The following is a 22,179-nucleotide window of genomic DNA, read 5'->3' as shown; positions in this document are numbered from 1 at the left end:
TAAAATAAAAAAAACTCTTTATCACTTTTTTCTTCTATAGTAACTACAACAAGCAGTATCTGCTGAAAAACACAATTTTTTCTATTTCTTTATATCAGCGTTTCTCATCCTTTTTAGTGTTGTGACCCTCAAAATAAGTAGGTATAAAATAAGGTCAATCACTTCGCAACCCCTGAACCCCCCTATTAATATCTAGTACAAATCTGAACAATAAAAATACTATATCATTAACAATTTATCAAACGAAATATACCATTTCTAATGTCAATTTATAAACACCATGTGTAGTGCCTAATTTAAACTTGTTACAGGTATAAGTTTTTTTTTTTATTCAATAAAAAATTTTAAATAAAAAGGTTCGTTTTGCAAATTGACGTTTTAATTATTTTTGACCTACGTGACCCCTAGTTAAAGTGATCGCGACCCCCAAGTTGAGAAAAGCTGCTTTAGTTGATATACAACGGATGGTCAGGATATTTTGAAGCACATAAGCCAAAAGCGATCTCACATTGAGATGTGCGATCTGCGCATGTATATTCGTCGCATATTTATTTAAAAAACTGCATTCTCCCTGGGAACTCATGAGTGATAACATGTTAGTTTTGTATTATCATCAAACAATGATAAATGATTTATCAACGTACTTTTTTTTTTTAATTTACTATTTATTATTATTGTATTCTAATACTATTTCCATTTAATAATATTTACTGTTTTTACATTTTTTGACCTACACTTGTATTTTCTTTTTCGTATTACATACTGATTGAGTTTCGCGTTTAACTCGTAGCCGTCGGGTGTTCGAGGTGTAATTTTCAGGGATGCTGTGAATCGCGTTAAGCAATTATTTTACATACCTACCTACCTATTGTATTTCAAACCATCTAGAAATAACATCTTGAGATAAAACACTAACATTATAATGTGGGAAATTTTGATTTATGCGTTTTCCATGTTCATGACCGGAGCTTTGTTATTCCTCATGGTTTACTCTGTATCCTTTTATCAGCCGTTATATGACAAATGTTTTGTATAGCTTATAGTAAAGTGTAATGTTTGTTGGCTACTAAATAAGGTACTCGTTAAGTATGCTACTTATATTTAACTTTGTATCTACAAGAAGGTATGTTGTAGTTTATGACATAATAATAAGATATATAATAATCTACTAATAAACACCATCATTTTAGTGTAATTAAAAAATTAAAAATTAAAGCTGAAAACTTAGTCTTAATTAATCTGTCAAATTAAACTGTAACTCAAGTCGATTATTATTGTATTCTAACTATCAATATTTTTAAATAATATTATATAGTAAACACTTTGTTATCAATACCTACCTATGTGTTTTGTTTGTATAGTTATAGTGACTACAAAAAATCTAAATTTACAGTATGTGGTTATTTTGAAAAATAAAAAACTCGTCAATGAGATATTTATACCATCACATAATTTATAATGAATATATTTACTTGACATATTTAAATGAAAACTAATTGTTATCAACAATGAATATTTGTATCAAAGAAAAAAAATGAATGGTAATATATGGTAAGAATGGCTCATCAAAATAATATTCTAAAAAAAGTTGCAAAAAAAGAGTTTTAACTAAAATGTATAAACCAGTTAACTAAACATATTTATTAATTCAAATATATAAGTGTGATATAAGTTATAATTTAAAAAATCCACAATAAAATAGAAAAAATAAAATTAGTTTATGATTTATCATATAGGTAGTATTTTAATTTTTTAGTATGGGTATAACCATTAGTTATAGAATAGAATAGTTTATTATAACCTGTTTGGTTCATCTTGACACTCAGAAATTGGTTCAAATTTAAAAAAAAAAATAGTCGTGCCAAAATTGTATTGTATTGAAAAAAATAATATTTTAGTTAAAAAATATAATGGTTGTCAAGTGGCAGGATAAACTGTGTGGTTATAGCATACTTAATAACTAATACCATAAATAATTCACATTACAATGGTTGGATTAAAATTTTTTTATTTAATTTAAAATTTTTCTATTGTTCAGCTTGTTAATTTATGGTAACCATTAATTAAATATGATATAAGAGAAAAAATAAAGGACATGATTCATAAAGTTTAAAAACTACGCTTAGTTTAAATTTAAATATTTAAATTATTTTATGTTATTATTAACGTCTAATTAGTTAGCTTATTAGCTATGTTAATTTTATTATATTTGTATTATTGTATAGTTTGTATCCATTATTATTTTCCTTAGCAAATATTTTATAAAGATTATAACACTGTCAGATCTCGAATGTGATTATTTAAATGCTCAAGAATGTTGTAACAGACTGAATTTTGTAAGTATATATATTTCTACCAATTCTACCAAATATTTAAACATTTTAAACTAATATTGTAATATTTTATTTTTTCTATAGCTTAATTTTTTTTTTTTTTTTTTTAATGTATTTAATAACAGAATTTAAGTTTTTGAGGTATGATATGACGTGTTTAAGATTCTGCAAGGTTTTTGAAATTTCTTTCTCTGTTTATTTTTAATATGAACATTAATGTTTTATATTATTTATAAAAATCAGCAGTCTTATACATTTTTAATTTCAAGAATTATATTTTTTTAGTTAATGTTATGTGTTAATTATAATACATACTTTTTTCAGTGGGTGCGACCAAGAATTGTTGCACAAACTATAATAGTTATAGGATTTTTGACTGATTACAATTGGTGGATGTCCCTTGTAAATGTTCCAGCTGCTGCATGGATCATTTATGAGTAAGAATTTGATACATATAAAAACTTAAAAGAGAACTTTTAACTTTAAACAATTATTTTGTAATAATTTTTACAGATTTGTCACTATACCTAGAGGAAATACAGGTTTATTTGACCCAACCGAGATTCACCATCGTGGCCAATTAAAAAAACATATGCGTAATTTCGTAATATTTACTGGATGGTATCTTATTACATTTTTCTTCTATTTATATTTGTAAGTAAAAATATATTTATATAGTTGAAACAGAATCTTATTCCAATTTGAAAATCTTTAAATCACGTATTGATTTATATGGTTTTCTATGTTTTTATACGTCAACCACCATGTAACCATCAAAAGTTATCTGTAGGTCTCAAATTGTATACTTTGCGCTCATAGTTAATCGTTACTATAATTACTATATTACTAAATACCACATCACACGTAGCAGTCATAAATTAAAATGATTTTAAATTATTAACTTTTCTATTTTACTACAATATTGTATTAAAGAAAGTCCAATAACCTAGCGGAAATAGTTACATTTTATTTAATGTACTATAGGTACATATTATAATTATTTTTAAAATATTATTTCAAGTAAAATAGTAGGTATAATGAATTAGAAATAACCTAGAAAAATATATTTCACATGCTGATAAACTATATTGTATGACTATCTGTCATATGACAATTAACATATTACAATTTTTAGGATTAGAAAATATCTTGCTATAATATATTTATTATTGTATTTTATAAGAGAGTATAATATTGTAATATATATAATATGGAAGTATTAAAAGTAAATTAAAATCATTTTTATGAGATATTCTAAAATATATTATGTTAATTTATATTAATAATCTGTTAACTTTTGAAAGCAATGTATAGTTGTTAAGTCAGAAATTTAAAAAAAAAATACATATTATAAGTTTTTGATTTAATAATTTTTAGTAACATTATTCAATACATTTACATTTATTTCAATTATAAAATAATTCAATTAATATAATCATTTATATTTTAAAACTCATCATTTAATTTTTTTTACTTTTTAGTATGTGTTTAATTTGATACTATTTAAATGGTTTTATTAATATATTTGTTTGTTTTAGCATGATATTGGCTATATTAAAAGGCAATCCCTTGGAGACTGAAGCACCTCAACACGTCAACAGATTCTAGTCTTAATTTTGCACATCCTAACATTTAATATACGTTTTTTTATGTGTTATTTAAGTTTACATGTAAACTTTTGTTTGATATTTTAAATAACATGCTTACTCCATTGTAACATCATAAGTTTTATTATAAACAGATGTTCTAAGTTATAACATTTTACAAAAAAGAGCCAACTGTTTTACTACTAGCAATAATAGGTATGTATCCTATAATATAGATGAAACAAAATGTATGTTATGGTACTATGTTATAGAATGTCTGCATAGTTCTGGTTTTCATCCATGGTTTTTCTGTTTATTGTAAAATTATTAGTTCTGCCTTCTCTAATACATTTTTTTTAGATTTTTTTTTTATTAAAATTTTTATCTAATGTACATCACTTACCACATATATATTATACCTGGTCCAGCATGATAATACACCAATTCTGTGCATTCTCACTCTTACCCTGTCATCAAGATCAGTTTATCTATGTAAGGGTATCACTTGGCGATGCACAGTAGAACTGAAACTAACATTGCGGTGTGTTATCTTGTTGGAGAGGGTATGGTTGTCATTTTTATAATTTTAATGTATTACCATATTATTTTGTTACATTAACTTAATACTATGAAAAAATAAGTATAATATTTAGTTTAGATTAAGAACATATTTCCTTAAGTATTTATAATAATAATTAAAAATTAGGTAATTAAATAATATTTTAATTTTAAGACTATAAACTATAAGTATTGATGTTAATTGAATGTTTTAAATTTAATTAATGAAGAATTAAAAAAAAATAAATGATTCAATATTATATTTTTGTACTTTCATAATATTTGAATAAGTAGAATAGATTATATCATAGTAGAGCTTAGTGTTTTTAAAGCAATTTATTTAGTTACTAATTTTTAATTTATAGTCTGACTCTAATTTAAACCTAACAGCGGTTGTCAATTTAGTGTAATAAGTACTGTTGTACAAATAACAAATTGGAAAATATTTTAGTTTAAATTGTTATCATTTAAATTATTATCAAAAGTATTATTCTTTATTCGTTGATAATGCTCAAAAGTAATATGAAATATATTTTATTTGTATTTTCATTAACTTGCCAGTGGCCACAATAATTAAAAAAAATTTCAGATTATTTACTATAACTAGATTGTGGTAAAAAATATTTGAATAAAAAATTACAACTATATTTGAAAAAAATATGCAAAATTAATTTTCATGTAATATGTATTGGTGTAGAACTAATTTTAATTAGACAGTTTAATTTTTTTTTCAAATTTACAAAAAACATGTGCAAATGCTGAAACAATGCATTAAATGTATAGCCTTGATTATAATACAAATAATAAATATCCAAAAATTAAACAACACATTATTGAATTTGAAGTTTTAAAATATTAATTTTTCAAGTCAATAAAATAAAATATAATAAAATATTTTTAAATAGTATCTAAGATTTAAACTAAAGCATAAATTATATTTGAATAATATAGTTACTGATACCTTATGCTTAATGTCTAGTTACTAGACTCTACTATATTAATTAGACTCAATTAGACTTTTTTTTTAAATATTTTTGTCAATATTGAATAGTAGGTAGGTATCTGCAACAGGTATATACCATCAATACCTTTTTGCTCTTATGTAAATGCCACTAACAGTTACAATTTTTCAATTATAAAATAGGTAACATGTAAAACTTACTATTACGATTTTTTTCCTTTATTATAATAAACAAAACTTCACCAACATTATTTTTTTACCAATTTAATTTTTGTTTAAGGGTACCTACCCTAAATGTAGGTATATTAATATTTATTTATTTGATTTATTTAGGTACTATAATTGTTGCTATTTAGTGGCTTATAAAAACAATATCTAAATAGGTATGTCGTATGTATAATGAATCAACAGTGAGGTAGGTAGGTATAATAGGTACCTAATGGTCTTTATTAAACATGATTTAATGGTCCACGATTGGTCCATTACATTTTAGTGAACCATTAAATTAATTAACTTTGTGTAATCCGGTATTATTTATACTTACTGACTGCCTACTGTACCTATAATTTGTATACATGATATATGTATTTTACAATCGGACTAATCGCAGGTAAATCAATAAAAATGCAATTGCACCATAATTTGTATTTAATTTTTGTTACTTACCTGTATTTTGACCCAATTGCCATTACCACCTGTGTCCTATGTTTGTGTTTAAATAGGGAAGGGACTAATTAAGGTGAGTTTCCAAATTCCAATACATACCTGTACGTGTACGTGCATAAAAATACTCTTCTGTGATTGGTTGGTATACATGGTAAGCTTTTGGTATACCAGATAGTTTATACTTTCTTACCACACGTATGACCACGATACCATGAAGTTGGATCTAGTTCAACTATTTCCGTGTGTTTAAAGGTCGGTTTCCACTGGACCGTTCCCGTGTACCTGCACGTTTAGCAACACGCGTAAGATTGTACATACACGTCCTTCATGAAAAATACTCTGGTAAGCACGGTAACTGGTAAGCGCTTAATTTTATCGGTAAATTAACTTAATATAATTTGGCTCGACTCTTTAGTGTAAATACACTTTAATGAACTTTAAAACAATATAGGTAATTTAATATTAAAATAACATGACACATTTTTAAAATTAGTTACTGCTGCTATCGATCAAATGAGACCGTTAAACACACGGAAATAGTCGAACTAGATCCAACTTGATGGTGTCGTGGTTATACGTGTGGTAAGAACGTATAAACTTTCTGGTATACCAAAAGTTTACCATGTATATTGCATACCAACCAATCACAGAAAAGTATTTTTATGCACGTACACGTATGTAGTGGAAACCCGCCTTTTTTAACGGTCTAATTTGAGCGCTTACCAGTTACCGTGCTTACCAGAGTATTTTTCATGAAGGACGTGTATGTACGTGCGTGTCGATAAACGTGCACGTACATGGGAACGGTCCAGTGGAAACTCATCTTTACTGTAATTTATTTTGTTAAAAATGTCGTTAAAGTACCTATTTCGTCGTTTCCGATAATTCTGGAAGGATGTCCACAATTACCTCCTAAAAAAAGCTTGCTGATTCAAAAAAAAAAAAAAATTAGGTATAAGTTATATTATTATAACATGATATTATAATTTTTTTTTATATTATTTTTTAAACTAATTTTAACAAATTGCGTTAGTAATTAAGATTTTTAGTCATGTGTAGTTTTTAAGTTAGGTACCTATATAATATCTCTTTACTAATACGTACTCAACGATGAGGTACACTAGACACCAGTTAATTTCTATACCGGGCGTTTTTATATAGGTAGGTATCTAGCAACCATTATCAATAAATGTACAAATAATATGTTAGTATACCTAGGTACCTACTCTACAAAATAATATAATTAGACAAACTGCATTTTGCTTAAATCAATTACCTATTAAACTTTATACAACCATATAGGTAATCCATGTATGCATTAATTGGTTCATGTAATGTATACAATTTTTTAAAAGAAACCCCGCAATATTTCACATACATACAAAAATTAAAAAAAAAAAAGAAAATTAACTCAATCTTTTTAAATGTTTTACGCGGACAATTAAAACAATATCAATTAACAACCTAACAATAGACAAAAATCTATAACAGCCAGAACGATTATAAATATTATAAAATTACAAAAGACAATAATATTTTTTCTTTGTGTTCATCATAATATTCATTTAAAGGATAAAATGAACAAATATTGAGTAACCAGGGGAGTAATTTCAACTTTTTTATTATTGGTGGCAAAATGTTTGCAGGCCATTTCAGATCATTATCAGGTCACATAGTCACTTATTTATTTTTTTTTTTTGGGGGGGGGGGGTCAAGTGGGGATAAAAAGTAAAAACTGTAAAATATGTGACTTATATTAGTATGAAAATATCACAATCCATGCAGTTTTTATCTAATTATGTGTAGATACTTTTAATGTACCTAGTTATATTAATATTTATTTTGTGGTTACTAAGCAATGGTATTTATATACACTTGGTAAATAAATTCATGGGTATAAGACACCTTAATAATAACCTAACCTGTACATTTTTTCTCCCTGCACTTAATTAAAATATATAATATAGCCAACCTTAATGGTAAACATTAAGAGATGAAAATCCTATAATTTCAACACCGTAAGATTTCAATATAAAATAAATTTTAATAGTTTAACATTGTTTTCTTATTAATTTGACACCGAAATTCGAATGCATGGTATATTTCTAATTTATCATTATCTTTTATATTAGATAATCAGGATTCTTTTAATAATGAAAATATGAATACAGATATTACTTTGGAGTTTAGAGGACTGTTCTGTTTCATACTTTGCAGGATATTTAGGCTATAAATGTAAGAAAAAAAACTAACTATTATCTAAATGAATTATTTGTTAATAAAAACTTAAACGATAAAAAGCAACTGCAACTAGGTACTTGCTTAATAAAAAATATATTTCGATTGAAAATTAAAGTAGACTAAAACCTTAAACCACTATCAAATAGTTTAAATAATGTAGTAAATAATTTTTTTAATATTTTTAAAAACTATTTTAAAAACTATTTGCATAAAAATAAAATCAAATTCCAATTAACTGAGTGCGTAAAAAATAATAATAAGCACTTGTCAAAAATGGTTTGTTGAATCATTAAAAAATTGCATAGGCCATAGAGTATAGAATGTAGGCATATACTTATCTATAATGTGCAAAATATTCAATAAAACAATATTATTTTTAACTATAGTTAACTCAAAATCATGAAAACTTAACTTAAAAATATTAAACCATAGGTAGGAAATATTTAAATAATAATATAATAATTAAATATTATATTTAATACTGTATAATATAAGTTTTAATGTCTAAAATTAAAAAATAAATAACAAAATGTATACAAGTACTCGAAGAAAGTGTTTGTGCACAAACCTTTTCTTTGATTCCGTGATTGCAGATAGGTAAGAAAACAAAAATGAAAAAATGTAAGACTGAAAACGCCAAAAAAAAAAAATTAAATGTAAAACTTTTATACAATGTTGCTCTTTTTTTTCTCAAAATTAGGAGTTATAACAACAATTTACAATGTTATATATATATAAGTACAAACTGCAATATACTTAGGGGATGATGGTAGCCGGTGAATGTCACATAGTCGAATACACATACACTATACATCTATATTATACACACCCAAACTTAAACGGATGTAGACTGAAGAACTGAAGAAGTATTGTCAAAATAATATTACAACTTTTCGCGTAACGAATTTCCAACAACTTACAATCCATTACTCCACGGCTTGTAAAGGCTTTCAAAAGTTCATACACAAAACAATAATGCTTACGTATTACGCGTCTAACATCACACCATAAATATATGATAATATTAGCATACAATTATGCGTTTTTCGTATTTATATAATAACAGAATTGTACAACAGAAATATCCATAAATTAGTTAACGAAAAATAAACATGCTTATATTATTATTTTCTTTATTATGAATCTTCAGATACTTCGTACATAATATTTTTTAATATCTTTAAATTTGTATAGAGATGATCAAAAGTATTAATAGGTACAGATCTTATAAAGTCAAAATAGAATGATTTATAGAAATTTTGATAATAATTGTACATTAATCTACCTATAAATTCCGATAATTGCAGGGTACAAACTAATATATTATACGCATCACACTATGAATTATGATTTATGGTTATAAATTTATAGGCGAAAGTATATTAAACATAGTCACACATGGGTATTAAATATTTATAAATTATATATTGTATTATGTCAGATTTACCAATTTGAATAAAATATATTCAATATACCTCCTATCCATAGATAGGAGGTATGCATCAATGTGCATACAAATATTTTTATTTTTCACGTTTTGTGACCTGTGGGTCTCATGCAATAATAATAATTATTTTATATATTTTATATAGGGTTAACAAGTCCACAGTAGTAGATTAGTATTTCTAATATTAGCTATGCCAAAGCTTTTGACAGTGGTGGTAAAAGAGTTATTGTGAAATACTTGTATTACATTTAAACTGTAATTGTGGATATCTATTTTTGGGAGTACTTTCTGATAAATTATTTGGTAATTGACTATTTTGAATTTATAAACATTATAAAATTTACTATATCTAATACCTAGTATGTATATTTTTAGTTAAGATTAGAGTTTAAATAATAATAAATATAAAATATGTAGTAATACAGATAAAGTCATTCCATTACCCATTTTAAATAAAAATATCAATTTAGATTTAGATTCAGTTGATTGTTATCAATACTCACTGTTAGATGCAAAAGAAGTGATGTAAAAACTAGGAAGCCTAGAATGAGAATATAAATTTCGTTTCAACAAACGTCCAGAAAGAGTCTCACCATTATTTCACTGCGGTTGCATCAGTTGCTCTACCTTTGACCTGTGTAGTGAAATACGTTTTTGTAAAATTATATATTCGTACATAATATGTATATAATAAACTAAACATACACTACCAGCTAAAGTATTTTTAAAATTAAAAATTGTATCTAATTAAATAATATAACTATTTTATAGTAGAAGCCGTGAATGCTGTCGTAACTAATTTTATTATGAAAAAATTGAGAAAATTGTCATCAGAACTTATAAATATACTAAATATTACTTAAGATAACTGATACAGAAATTGAGGTGCTTGCTGTGGTATGGTATTATACGCATAATAATTATATTTGATGTTCTTGATCACTCTCATCACCACTATAACTACTCTGTAAGCATAATTAGTTTTTACGTTATTTCAATATGTTTGCACATTAGACATGTTTATTAGAATAAAATATGTCTCAACTTACCACTGAAAATGTCGTAGTCCTTGAAATATATTGAGGTTGAGTAGATGTGCTTGGTAATAGTTGTGAACGACTGTACTCCGTTAATGAAACTAACGATTCCCCAAAATCATTTACATGTTTTTCCCTATTGATTTCTTCAATGGTATCTGATTTGTTACCCATCATATGAAATTAAAACAAAACAAATTTTAAGAATTACATACTTGTGATCTTGGTAACGTTAATTTAATTTAAATGAACTATTTACATATTATTACGCATAAAACTTAGCATTTTTACAATTTTAGTTAATGTCGTTATTATTTTTGTTGTTTATTTCTTCGAAAAGATAATGAGCTGAAAAGGTTCATGTGGGACCTACGAGCTCGAAATTTACAATATTACAATTATTATATACATCCATATTACTACAATTATTTACATTTTAACTATTATACAATTGTAGATAGGTTAGGTTAGGTTAGGTTAATATTTTAAGTTTTATATTATAACCTAACCAATCTGCAGAAAATAAGTTATTTATTTTCTTAAAACTAAAACTAAAATAAGGATTGATTTGTTTTAGATATCTAGTGTTAGCATATTATGTATTTTTAGTCCTATATATACGTAAGTGGACCTAGTTAGTTTATATACATTAAACGTGGTTATATTTGATAATTGTCTTGTGTTATAATCATGTTCAATACTAGTTGTTGGGTTATTTTTAATTATAAAAAGTATTGATGCTTTATAGAATAATTATGGTGGTGTATTTAATTTTTTGAATTATATACGATACAAATGATTTTTTTTTAAATAATTTTTAATATTCTATTTTGAATTATTGTCTATAGATTTAGTGTTGAATCATAAGTATACGTTACCAAAAAGTAATATCGTAGTATAGTATAGAATTAAGTACTTAGGTATAAAAATATAACAAGTATTAATAAAAGATACTTTAAAATGTATTTATGCACCTAATACTTATAATATAGGTACAGCAATTACCAAAGTGGCCAAATAATTAAATTAGTTGTTTTAAAATATACCTAATGTATGTTTATTTTCTATAGTAGAAACCCATTTATTTATAATTTATCAACACACATAAATACATAATTATATATTATGATTTTTGCCCTTTTTTGTAGTATTCATTTGGATAAAATAGCTATACATGTATCTATCTATTTATTAATTTATAATTTTACAAAATTGTAGCATGGGTACACAAAATAAAGGGATTCAGGAAGAGTTATAAGGACAATTTATAGGTACCTACGTTAAGTCACGATGATTTTATAATTACAGCACTTCAACTCAGAACTTTGTGATTATTTTAGCGTTTCCTTTACTCATAAAAAAAACGTTTGTCGTTTGAAGTATTAAAACTTTGAACTTGCTACTCACTTGAAAAATTATTGTAATAATCATCATGTCTGTAAGCGTTTTTATGATATTCCATGGCCATCATATTGGATACTTCAGTCAAGATTTTTGGTTTTTGTTTTGTTTCCTGAACAGTAATGTATAAAATATGTATAATTACAATGTTTATAAATATGATTTTATTGCCTTCTATTGAAATAAATTATCCCGTTACAAATAATGTTTTATTGTGCTTTGTTGAATATAGCAAGAATTGAAAATCGTAAATTTAATGGTTACAAGCGTGTAAGCGTGTTGTGTTATAAATGATAGCATAATATAATACATTTAAATAGGTATAGCACAGAATCTCAGTGTTTAGGGATACTTTACTTTATAACCTATACAAATTATATATATACTATATATAATAATTAATTGAAGAATAAGTACTAAATATTTTGGAAATAAATTGTTTAAACATCTAAAGTCATGACTCATGAATTATGATATGTACCTATGTATGTATAACATTGTTTACGTTTAAACCTATATACACTAAGGCAGACCTCCCTTAAAAATATTAGAAAGACATTGTTTTTATATATAATACCCTCCCCACAAGTTTGCTTTGCCTCACCTGAAAATTTGGTCTGGCTACGGGCCTGCACTGAGGCAATTTTTCCGAGTTAAAAAGTTGATTTGGATGATTATTAAACTAATCGATTTCCTTATGAATTCTGTGAAGGATTAGTGTATCATCAATGTTATTTTATTCTAAATTTGTTTTTTAGGTTCTAACCTAAATCGTTTGAACGCAGGTTATTAAGCTAATTTATTAATATAATAATGTGGAGAATTTGAAATAAATAGAAATCTACATAGGAAATTATAGTGTAATGGTTAAGATTTGTATTTTTGTACGAATTGCTTACAATTATAATTATTTGTATTTTTTGTTTTTATTCACGAATAAAAGAAACATTAATATTTGCATAATAATACATTTTAGAAATATTTAATTATCATACAAATTTTAAAATTTTGTTATCACGACCAAAACATTAGTAGGTACACTACCTAAGTACTGCTATATTTATGTTATAAATTATGTACATGAAATATATTATTAAATATAAAATATAATATAAAACCTGGCTATAATATTCTTACAGTTTATGTATATATCATTTTAGTATTAGAAATGTGTAGCACATAAAATTTACCATTTTTTTATCGCAGCTGGTAACTGTAGGTTTTTTTTCATTATAATCTGTTTGTGCTTCAATTGCTTGAGCCGATCCTAAAAACGGAGTTATCTGAAGGTGTTTAGTCTCTTCTGTGTACGGTAATTTTGATGGGAATATTTCATTCCAATATTGATCTTTTATCATCATTGGATACTCTTGATGCATTTCGTCAACAATTATATACGATACCTAAACGCATATAAAAATTTGTTTTACAATTTGCTAAATTACCTAAAATATTAAACAAAGTATGACAAGTACCTATTTAATTTGGTAAATGTATGAAAATTACCTATATTATATAGATTATAGCCTTTTCCATATTATTATATACTACGATGATGTTACCTATTATTTAAAAATATTTTTTTTAGTTTTTTTAGAAAAGGGTTTAAAAAAAAAAATTGTACACACTGATACGTTTAATATTAAAAAAAAAATATGAATTGTATAATATAGAGTTAAAATAATTATTGATATATCTTAGAAATGTAGAACTCGTTGAACCGATAGTTGTTATATGACTGAACTTTAATCCTTATTCTGATCAAATAAACTATTTTTTTCTTTCTAGTTGTTTTGGAGTTTGATGCGATGAAAAATGATGGCACAGAAGTCGACTAAAACTTTTTTATTTATGTTACATAAATGACATTTTATAAAGATTTTGAAACTGTGATTTTTGAAATACTAACTATATTTTGTATGAAAGTATAATAATAATAACAGCATTCACATAATATAATAGTATCACTTATTTATTTTTTTACAATTTTAATATTTTGTATTTATTTTGAATAATTATTATCAAATAATTGATTAATTCAACAAAATAAACTGTTTTTTTTTTTTTTTATTATATCGTATCAACACTATCAACCTATATATTCACAAGTATTTTGTTTTAAATATAAACTATATAATGTTAGATTCATTAAACATAATAGGTATAACGAACATTTAAAATTTTTCATTTTAGATAATATAATTCAGTTTCTAAATTAATATAGTTTAAAACAAGATAATGTCATACAATCACAATATATTTTGAATAATTTATTAAGTTTAAATAATATTTCATATTTTATATTATTTAAATGAATATTTTTCATTAAATATTTTATAAAACGTATAATATTTTCAGACAAATTATTTAGTTATTATTAAATATTTTTAATAACTAGGAGAAGCTATTCGACACTTACTTTTGTGAGAGGGTATTAAGTTAAAATTAAGTTAGGTAGTTGATATTTCGTTTATATTTTCAACGGCATGCCGTATTTTCATTTACACTTAACGAAACTCATGAAACAATTGAAAATGTATTCTTAAAAGTATCAATAGAAATATCAAATAGAGAGATACTTCAACGTTTTGAAGTATTTTTTTCATCCAAAAGTATGTATAAAAAATCATTGTTAGATATAGAGGTATATTTTTAATTGATTTTAGAATCTAAAAGTTCAAATCATAGGTTTTAAAACTTAATGATATATACACCACTTACATCGAGTTCCTAAATTGTAGTGATAAATAATTAACTATTGTATATTTTGTTCACCTGTAAGTTTCTATCGATGAGCCAGTTCACATCAAAGTCGTCGTCATCATCACCAAACGGGTTCACTAAAGTTTCTGCTACCATTAACCAGCCCATGTAGAAGAAAAACTAAAAATTATTTATGTATAATAATTCTGAAAAAGCTTACTACTCTATTTACATACTTGAAAAAACGTGAATATTGGAATGACTAAATCAATTGGATGTGTCGGATACCCTTTGCGTGGATCCAGATACTGATTTCCCATTAATGATGCAACAAAGTAAACATAAACTGCTAATGTCGTTACCTGAAAAATAAGTTGTATTTTTATATCGATTTTGGAGATAGTATCAACTATTTGACACTTGTGAAGTATAATTTAGTACTATTTAATTACTATTTAGCTAAGCTCTACATTCCTCTGACAAACGTTTTCCTAGGTTTATTACTCGTCAGTAATTACATATATATTAAAGTAGTATTGTTATGGTATTATTATTATTATTATAATAATTTACAATACGTTATAATGTTATTTAAGATTTAAATTAAAATAGATTATATAGATACTAGACAGTCTAAATATATTAGGTAGGTATAAGTAGTTAGGTGTACTACAATATATTATATTATGTTTTATTCAATTGCGTAAAGTGTAAATACAATTTAACACTTAAAACTAATAATTAGGTGTTTTAAGAAGTAAAATTGTCTATGTTTTTACAATGCCATAATTATACGTATAAAATATAATTGTCTGTAGGTATAAATATTATAAATGTATTATGTACCTAATATAATACAGTTTGTATCTATACGTTTATAAAGCGTATTAAGTTTCCAGAGTCGCCAGAGAAAAACTATAATTCTGTACGGAAATCAAATATTGTATTGAACTGTTATTACCAGCAAGAATATAATATGTTCTATATATTTATAGTAGAACAATAGTAAGAACAATATAAAACACATGTGAATCAATGATAATATTGTACAATATAAATAAACATATAATACTTGAAATATAAATTGGAATATTATGCGTAGTAACATGGAATATTTTTTATCAATTGATTGAAGTCAGATAAATTTATCTAACACTATATTCATTCTGTTTATGGATTAAAAAAAAAATAATAACAACAAAACATCGTATTTCAATTTAAATATAAAATTTATTTTAATGTTCTTTTGTGTACAAAATATACTGCTTTATGAGGTACGTGTTTCATTTTGTAGTTTTATGGTAGAGTATACGTAAACCATAGCTCGTTGTTTTCAAAATTATATCTACGCGTCGCATAAATTATTTACCGGATGTCGGTATAAAGTTTTAACACAAATATTTTCGATAAATCTTATTATTTTTTTTTTATAGTTACAGTTCATGTATAAAATTCCGATTCTTCGGATTCGATCTAACTATTGCAGCTAACAACATATTTATTTAATTACCCTGTCGTCTCTTTTCAACTGAAAATATAATTAATACAACAGTCAAAAGACAAAAGTGTTGCCATAGTGACGCTTTCCATCTTTGAAATGCAATCTAATACGAGAACGTTATACAATACGGTATCAATAATAATGATTTATATCAAACCAAAGCTAAATAAATTTAAAACTTGTAGGAAATTCCTCATTTCCTTATCCATTTTGCATCATATTAAATTTAGATTGTTTTTCTATTTGCATTTTACCTATGGCCTGATTTTTAGATATTTTTTTTGTAAAGATATTTCATTTAAAATAATTTTATATTGTTTAGGCTATAGATAGAATAGCTGTTATAGACAACTTACTGTTGTCTATTATATTATATAGATATTAAAAAAAAAAAATTGCCAATGAATAGTAAAAACAATAATATTATAGTGATTTCAAACTAGGTCCTTAATTTTCATTTGATTTCATCAAATGTATATCTTTTTGAGGTGTATGGTAATTTATTTAGGTATACTTATGTGGTATTATAGAATTAGTAGATAAGTCTGAAATTCATATTTTTATATTTGGTAAAATATATGATGTTAATACTATATAGTTTGCTTAACTGATGAAATTCTTCAAAGTGAAATCACCTACCTAATTAATGTTTATAAATTATTCGTTAAACAGTCATTATTTTTTTTTTTATATTCATTTGATATTACCTAGTTATAATTTGTTGAGTAGTTGTTATTTTAAAATATCTTCTTATAGTAGCAACTAGCAAGTAGCATAATTATCATTTATGATTACTATAGTCACTTCAACTTAATATTATTATCTATTTAAAATGTTTTATTTTTAAAAATTGTATCAGTTAATAAGAAGTTTATGAATAACACATTTAAAGTATAATAATTATCCGGGAAAAACATTCAAGATAAATAAGATTTATTTTGTTTAGTATCATGCAATCGTGGTAGTGTAGTTAAAATGTGAAAAAATACGTGATTATATATATTTTATATTAATTAACTTAATAAAATTGTATATAAATTAACTAAAAAATACAATTTTTTTATAGAACGCAAATTAACACTTTGAAGTATAGATTGTATTTCAGTAGAAAATAAAATTTATGTATAAGGTTTAACGTTTTTAGTAATATTCCATTTTTGTTTAACTTTATGATGTTTGATAAGATATAATATAATGTAGCCTGTACCTAGGTATTCGTATAAATACATTTTAATTTAATAATTTATAATAATATCATAATATAATTTAAAATGGGTTGAGTAGAGTGTAGTGAGATATCTACACTAATTTTATTTACCTAAGTAAAATCGTGAAATGAATAATCATGAACAATTTTCGTCGTATATTAAACGTTTATGTGAACAATTATAAGCTTTTATTGTAAGACGTTCACGAGAACAGTCGTTTAAAGAAAATTTCAGATTAGACTTTTCAAAAAAAAAAAAAAAAATAGGTGGATCACTTAAAACATTGAAATCTATATTCTTTCAACAAATCATTATGCATAGCTAACTGTCAATGAATTTGAAAGTAAGTAAAAATAATACTTGAAATTTAATTGATTAATCAATTAATACTATTTGCTAAAAATATTGCATTTAAAAATGTCATTGTATTTATAAAATAAAATATTTAAAAAATGTCAAGTAGCCACGAATAATAGTTTTTAATTACAATAAAATAACTAAATTCGTTACTTTTCGAGTAATTATCTTTGTCACTAGTATTAATAATTTTTTTAGAGTTTTTGTCCCAATATGAAATACTTATGATGAACCTTCAATTATATTTTTAAACCTTACTTATAATTTTTACTATAAATAAATTAGCTAATTTACGTGATGTTGACAAATACAAGGGTTTTAAAAAAAATGTCAAGCGTCCACGAAAACTATTAGGAATTTTCAATTTTGACTTCTCTAAATTACTGACTAGAAATTAATTTCAAAATTGTTAATAACTATATATTTATTTAACACCTATTTACTTGATGAGGACTTGATTCGGGTGTACTTTGAAGAGTTTTTGGAATTTAAAATCCCCAAGCCCTCAAATATACGCCATGAGTCAGTTATAAATGTATTCTATTATTATTACTTGCGTGTAAACAAGTGGCACACTTATCCAATCGTAGCTTAGCAAGCCAGCACAATTTGATTTTATCTTGTTTATCTCATCAATTAATGTTATTATTGAAAATTCATTCGTGATATATCCCTCGGTTTTGGCCTGTGACACGATTGTAGCGGCCCATACTAGTGGCATCCAATAATTCGGATGACTAGTTTTGCTGTTCATTGACTCGAGTAGTGCCTTTTCGTCTGGCATTAAGAATCCTGACTCCACCAAATGATCCATTGTCGAAAATCTCTTTTTCACTGCTGGACATATCATTGTCAACGTCATAAGTATAGACAAGTTGGCATATCTCATTATTGTCCTTCTTATTAGCCGAGATCGATCGTTCTATTATTATTACATTAGTAGTTTCCTCAAATATTTTATAGAATATTATTATTATTATTATTATATATTTATATTTATATCGTATATAGATTACATTAATATAAAGTGCAATAATATAATCTAACCAGCTAAGGTTAATTAAATACTAAATAGTATTGCTTTTTTATCACATAAATCTTTCAAAAAATACGACCGAGTTATAAAAAACATTTATAATTGTTTTATAATCTATTTTACTTTTAAAATATGATTTGATTATTACTAGGTACTGACACATCATTAATATATTTTATTGAATCAATTAGAAAATGTTTATTATATTATAATTATTTTTGTTTTTTTATGTTTATTAATAGAAAATAATGTATGCATTTATAATAATAATACATGTATATAAATTATAATATAATATCCAAAGATTTGGTTAAATTAATAATTTTGAAAATAACAATTTTTTTTCTACAAATAATTTGTGAAATATAAAAACTGTGAGACTAGTCGTGACAAATACTTATATAGTTGCACAAATATAAATAAGTAGGTTGTTTTGTATACATTTAAAACTATTTATTCACAAGTTCAAAAAATATTAACCGTATTATTTTTATTTTTACAATACTACTATTATGGATTTAAATAAAATATAATTTCTTAGAAGCTCAGTACCTACATAAACTGTTTGATAGTTTTTTTCATATTAAGCATTTTACTATTATTGTGGTATACATGTTGTCATCATCAGTGCATTGCGAGCATTTAATCCTCGTTTATATATAATACAGTTCCATTATTTAATGATGTCACATGTCATACAAGTAATTAAAATTTTTGAAATGTGTCATTCATAATGTATTTTAATGAAATGGTTTTATGTTTTTTTTTTAGTTTTATACTGCAAATCTCACTTGTCTTTTACTTTGAGGGACAACAATTTCAATCAAAATCCAAATTAAATATTTTTAATCTAATTTTAGACAAAATTCTCACCTGGACCTCGGACCCTTATTAAAAATTTATAAGGAAAAAACTTAACAGTAGACTATACCTTCTTCAAGTTGGAGACTACAACGTATTCTTAAGTTAAATTTTTCTCACAACAATAAAATAATTATTTACAAACTAATGTTAAGGTCTATTTGGGCTTACAAAATACAGATATGGGGTTGCTTCAGAGTATCTCAAATAAAAATAATTCAAGTCCTTCAATCAATTGCTCTCTATTCACTAACTTCTGTACTTTGGTATGTTTTTAATAATTCACTCCACGCAATGATCTTAACATTGAAACCATTAACACAGTTGTCTTCAACAAAAAGTTTCACCCCAAAATAGCCACTCAAACCAATCCACTTATAGCTATTAAAGGCGGAGCTAAATTGCCAGAAAATCTCCCTTGTCGGTTAAAAAGACGCTGGTGCAGGGATTTATTAAATCCTCAACCATAATATTACATCAGGGTTCTGTAACTAGACAGCCTCTATTCTCATTCTATATTCTGATCATGTAAATATTCTCCACATCATATTATATCCTATTTGCTTATTGTACATGTGTTACAAATTGTAAATTCTCTATTTTTATAATAATAAAAAAAAAATATATATGCGGTGGTTATGCAATGTTGGCTCTTAAACATAAAATAAGTATAAACATTCATTAAGTTTTAAATAAATCAATCAAATTGTATTTAATATATTTAATATACTCCCAAATACCTAATGCATTTAAAGTTGATTAGCAAAATAAATTATTATTGAGTTAAATATTTATTTTGATTAAAAATTCAGAATAATTGTGTAATAAGCTTATAATAATTATAATTATGATTTAATTAAGATATTATTAATAAATTGTAGTGTAAATAGCCATCAATGAATCTACATAATACATTCAAATTATAGGTAATGATTATTTGTAACATAAAATTGAAGTTTATAATCATAATATTTTAGAAATATTCCTATATCTCAAAAAGCAAAAAATAAAGTTTTTTTAGCGTTGTAAAATTTAATGTATGAGTACCTATGTTAGATATAGGTATAATGTATATTTTTTTCGATGTTTGTAGACGAGTTATCGTATTATTTTAGATATACACAATAACATAATTAAGGTGTAGTGTCAGCTAATCACATAGATACATACTTGCCTAATGATTAACGTACTGACGTACAAAGCCAATGAATCCGGATAAGGTATGCTTAAATATTGATTCCACCATCGTCCAACGACAACTGCAACGTAAAATCCCAATACAAACGACACAGGGATTAGACTGGTGTACATTTGACAGTGCAATGATATTTTTTCAAAAAGACTAAATCATGTTTTAAAAATAAAGATTGAGATGATGTAATAACAATAAAGTAAATATTATATAGTTGTTTTTTACTCTCTCTGTGAATTTGTTAGCACTATTCTGTATGTAAAACTCAACGTAAAATAACATACTGTGAACAATATCAGATTGGGCCACAGCAGTTTGTAAATGCTGCCTTTCCAACTGAAATGAAAACATACGAGTATTGTATAAAACTTAGTATACAGGTGGTAGAATGTACGTGTAAAAAATTATTATATATTAAATAAATATTAAAGTTTAACAATTGAATAGATAACTGTGGAATAGATCTTTTTTAATAGGTAACAGTTTTGTTATTTCCGATTAATTGTGACGCACAAGTTCAGGTAAAAGTATTGTGACGATATTGAAGTTTACCAACTTCGTCCCGATACACAGATAATACAAAATGAAATTACCGAAAAAGTAATTTCCAAAAACATCCCAGACCACGGCACGTGGCGACCTGGTCGGTGTACGTGATGGTCATTTTGCAAACATCCAAAATAAATTTGAAAAGTTTTTGAGATGAGACCTTTTTCCGAGTGTGTAGAAAAACAGTTTATGTATTTTTTGTTATTGTTTTGTATTTCACCGCGCGTAACTATGCTTAAACGTTTCCATTACAACAGTAACGTTCCGATGAATTAATTTCAGTAATTGTTTGGTGGAATCCTATCTGCTCAAATTAAACACTGGATCAAGGTAATATTTTACCACATTCTGTACTTGATTAAGGAACTGCTTTGTATTACATTGATATGTAATGGAATTTGTTGTGTATATAAAAGTGGAATTTAAATCGCTGACATTAAAACAAATGCATATTTAAAAGGTTTTACAATATTAAGCGTTATGAATAGAGATATGTACATGGGGAAAATAGAAAAATGCCTACGAAAATCAATAATGCGAAA

General features: G+C 25.0%; 2 protein-coding genes across 5 annotated transcripts; one reads left to right on the top strand and one right to left on the bottom strand.

Moving 5' to 3' along the window:
• The first annotated feature begins 481 nt into the window (after positions 1-481).
• LOC126549038 (protein cornichon homolog 4) lies at positions 482-4,737 on the top strand. 3 transcript variants are annotated; one of them, XM_050197391.1, is made up of 5 exons: positions 482-994; positions 2,268-2,336; positions 2,658-2,770; positions 2,847-2,987; positions 3,872-4,737. In XM_050197391.1, exons 1-5 carry the CDS (start codon positions 923-925, stop codon positions 3,939-3,941), a joined length of 465 nt encoding a protein of 154 aa, XP_050053348.1. In that variant the 5' UTR covers positions 482-922; the 3' UTR covers positions 3,942-4,737. The 3 variants fall into 3 exon arrangements, with proteins under 3 accessions (XP_050053348.1, XP_050053350.1, XP_050053351.1); XM_050197393.1 differs by lacking the exon at positions 482-994 and adding an exon at positions 1,074-1,123 and having other exon boundaries at positions 2,252-2,336; XM_050197394.1 differs by lacking the exon at positions 482-994 and adding an exon at positions 1,520-1,551 and having other exon boundaries at positions 2,252-2,336.
• Positions 4,738-9,751: 5,014 nt separating this feature from the next.
• LOC114129185 (bestrophin-1-like) lies at positions 9,752-21,833 on the bottom strand. Of its 2 annotated transcripts, XR_007603176.1 has the most exons (11): positions 21,682-21,833; positions 21,314-21,424; positions 21,067-21,238; positions 18,553-18,921; positions 15,170-15,295; positions 15,006-15,113; positions 13,421-13,633; positions 12,237-12,342; positions 10,842-10,987; positions 10,652-10,757; positions 9,752-10,426 (listed from the first exon to the last, which is right to left on the bottom strand). XR_007603176.1 is itself a non-coding variant. In XM_050197377.1 (10 exons), exons 1-10 carry the CDS (start codon positions 21,750-21,752, stop codon positions 10,713-10,715), a joined length of 1,467 nt encoding a protein of 488 aa, XP_050053334.1. In that variant the 5' UTR covers positions 21,753-21,833; the 3' UTR covers positions 10,572-10,712. The 2 variants fall into 2 exon arrangements, 1 of the variants encoding a protein (XP_050053334.1); XM_050197377.1 differs by lacking the exon at positions 9,752-10,426 and having other exon boundaries at positions 10,572-10,757.
• Between the last annotated feature and the right edge of the window lie 346 nt (positions 21,834-22,179).

This window comes from Aphis gossypii, chromosome 1 (assembly GCF_020184175.1).
Source record: "Aphis gossypii isolate Hap1 chromosome 1, ASM2018417v2, whole genome shotgun sequence".
Lineage (NCBI taxonomy): Eukaryota > Metazoa > Arthropoda > Insecta > Hemiptera > Aphididae > Aphis > Aphis gossypii.
This window is presented reverse-complemented; position numbering and strand designations above follow the sequence as displayed.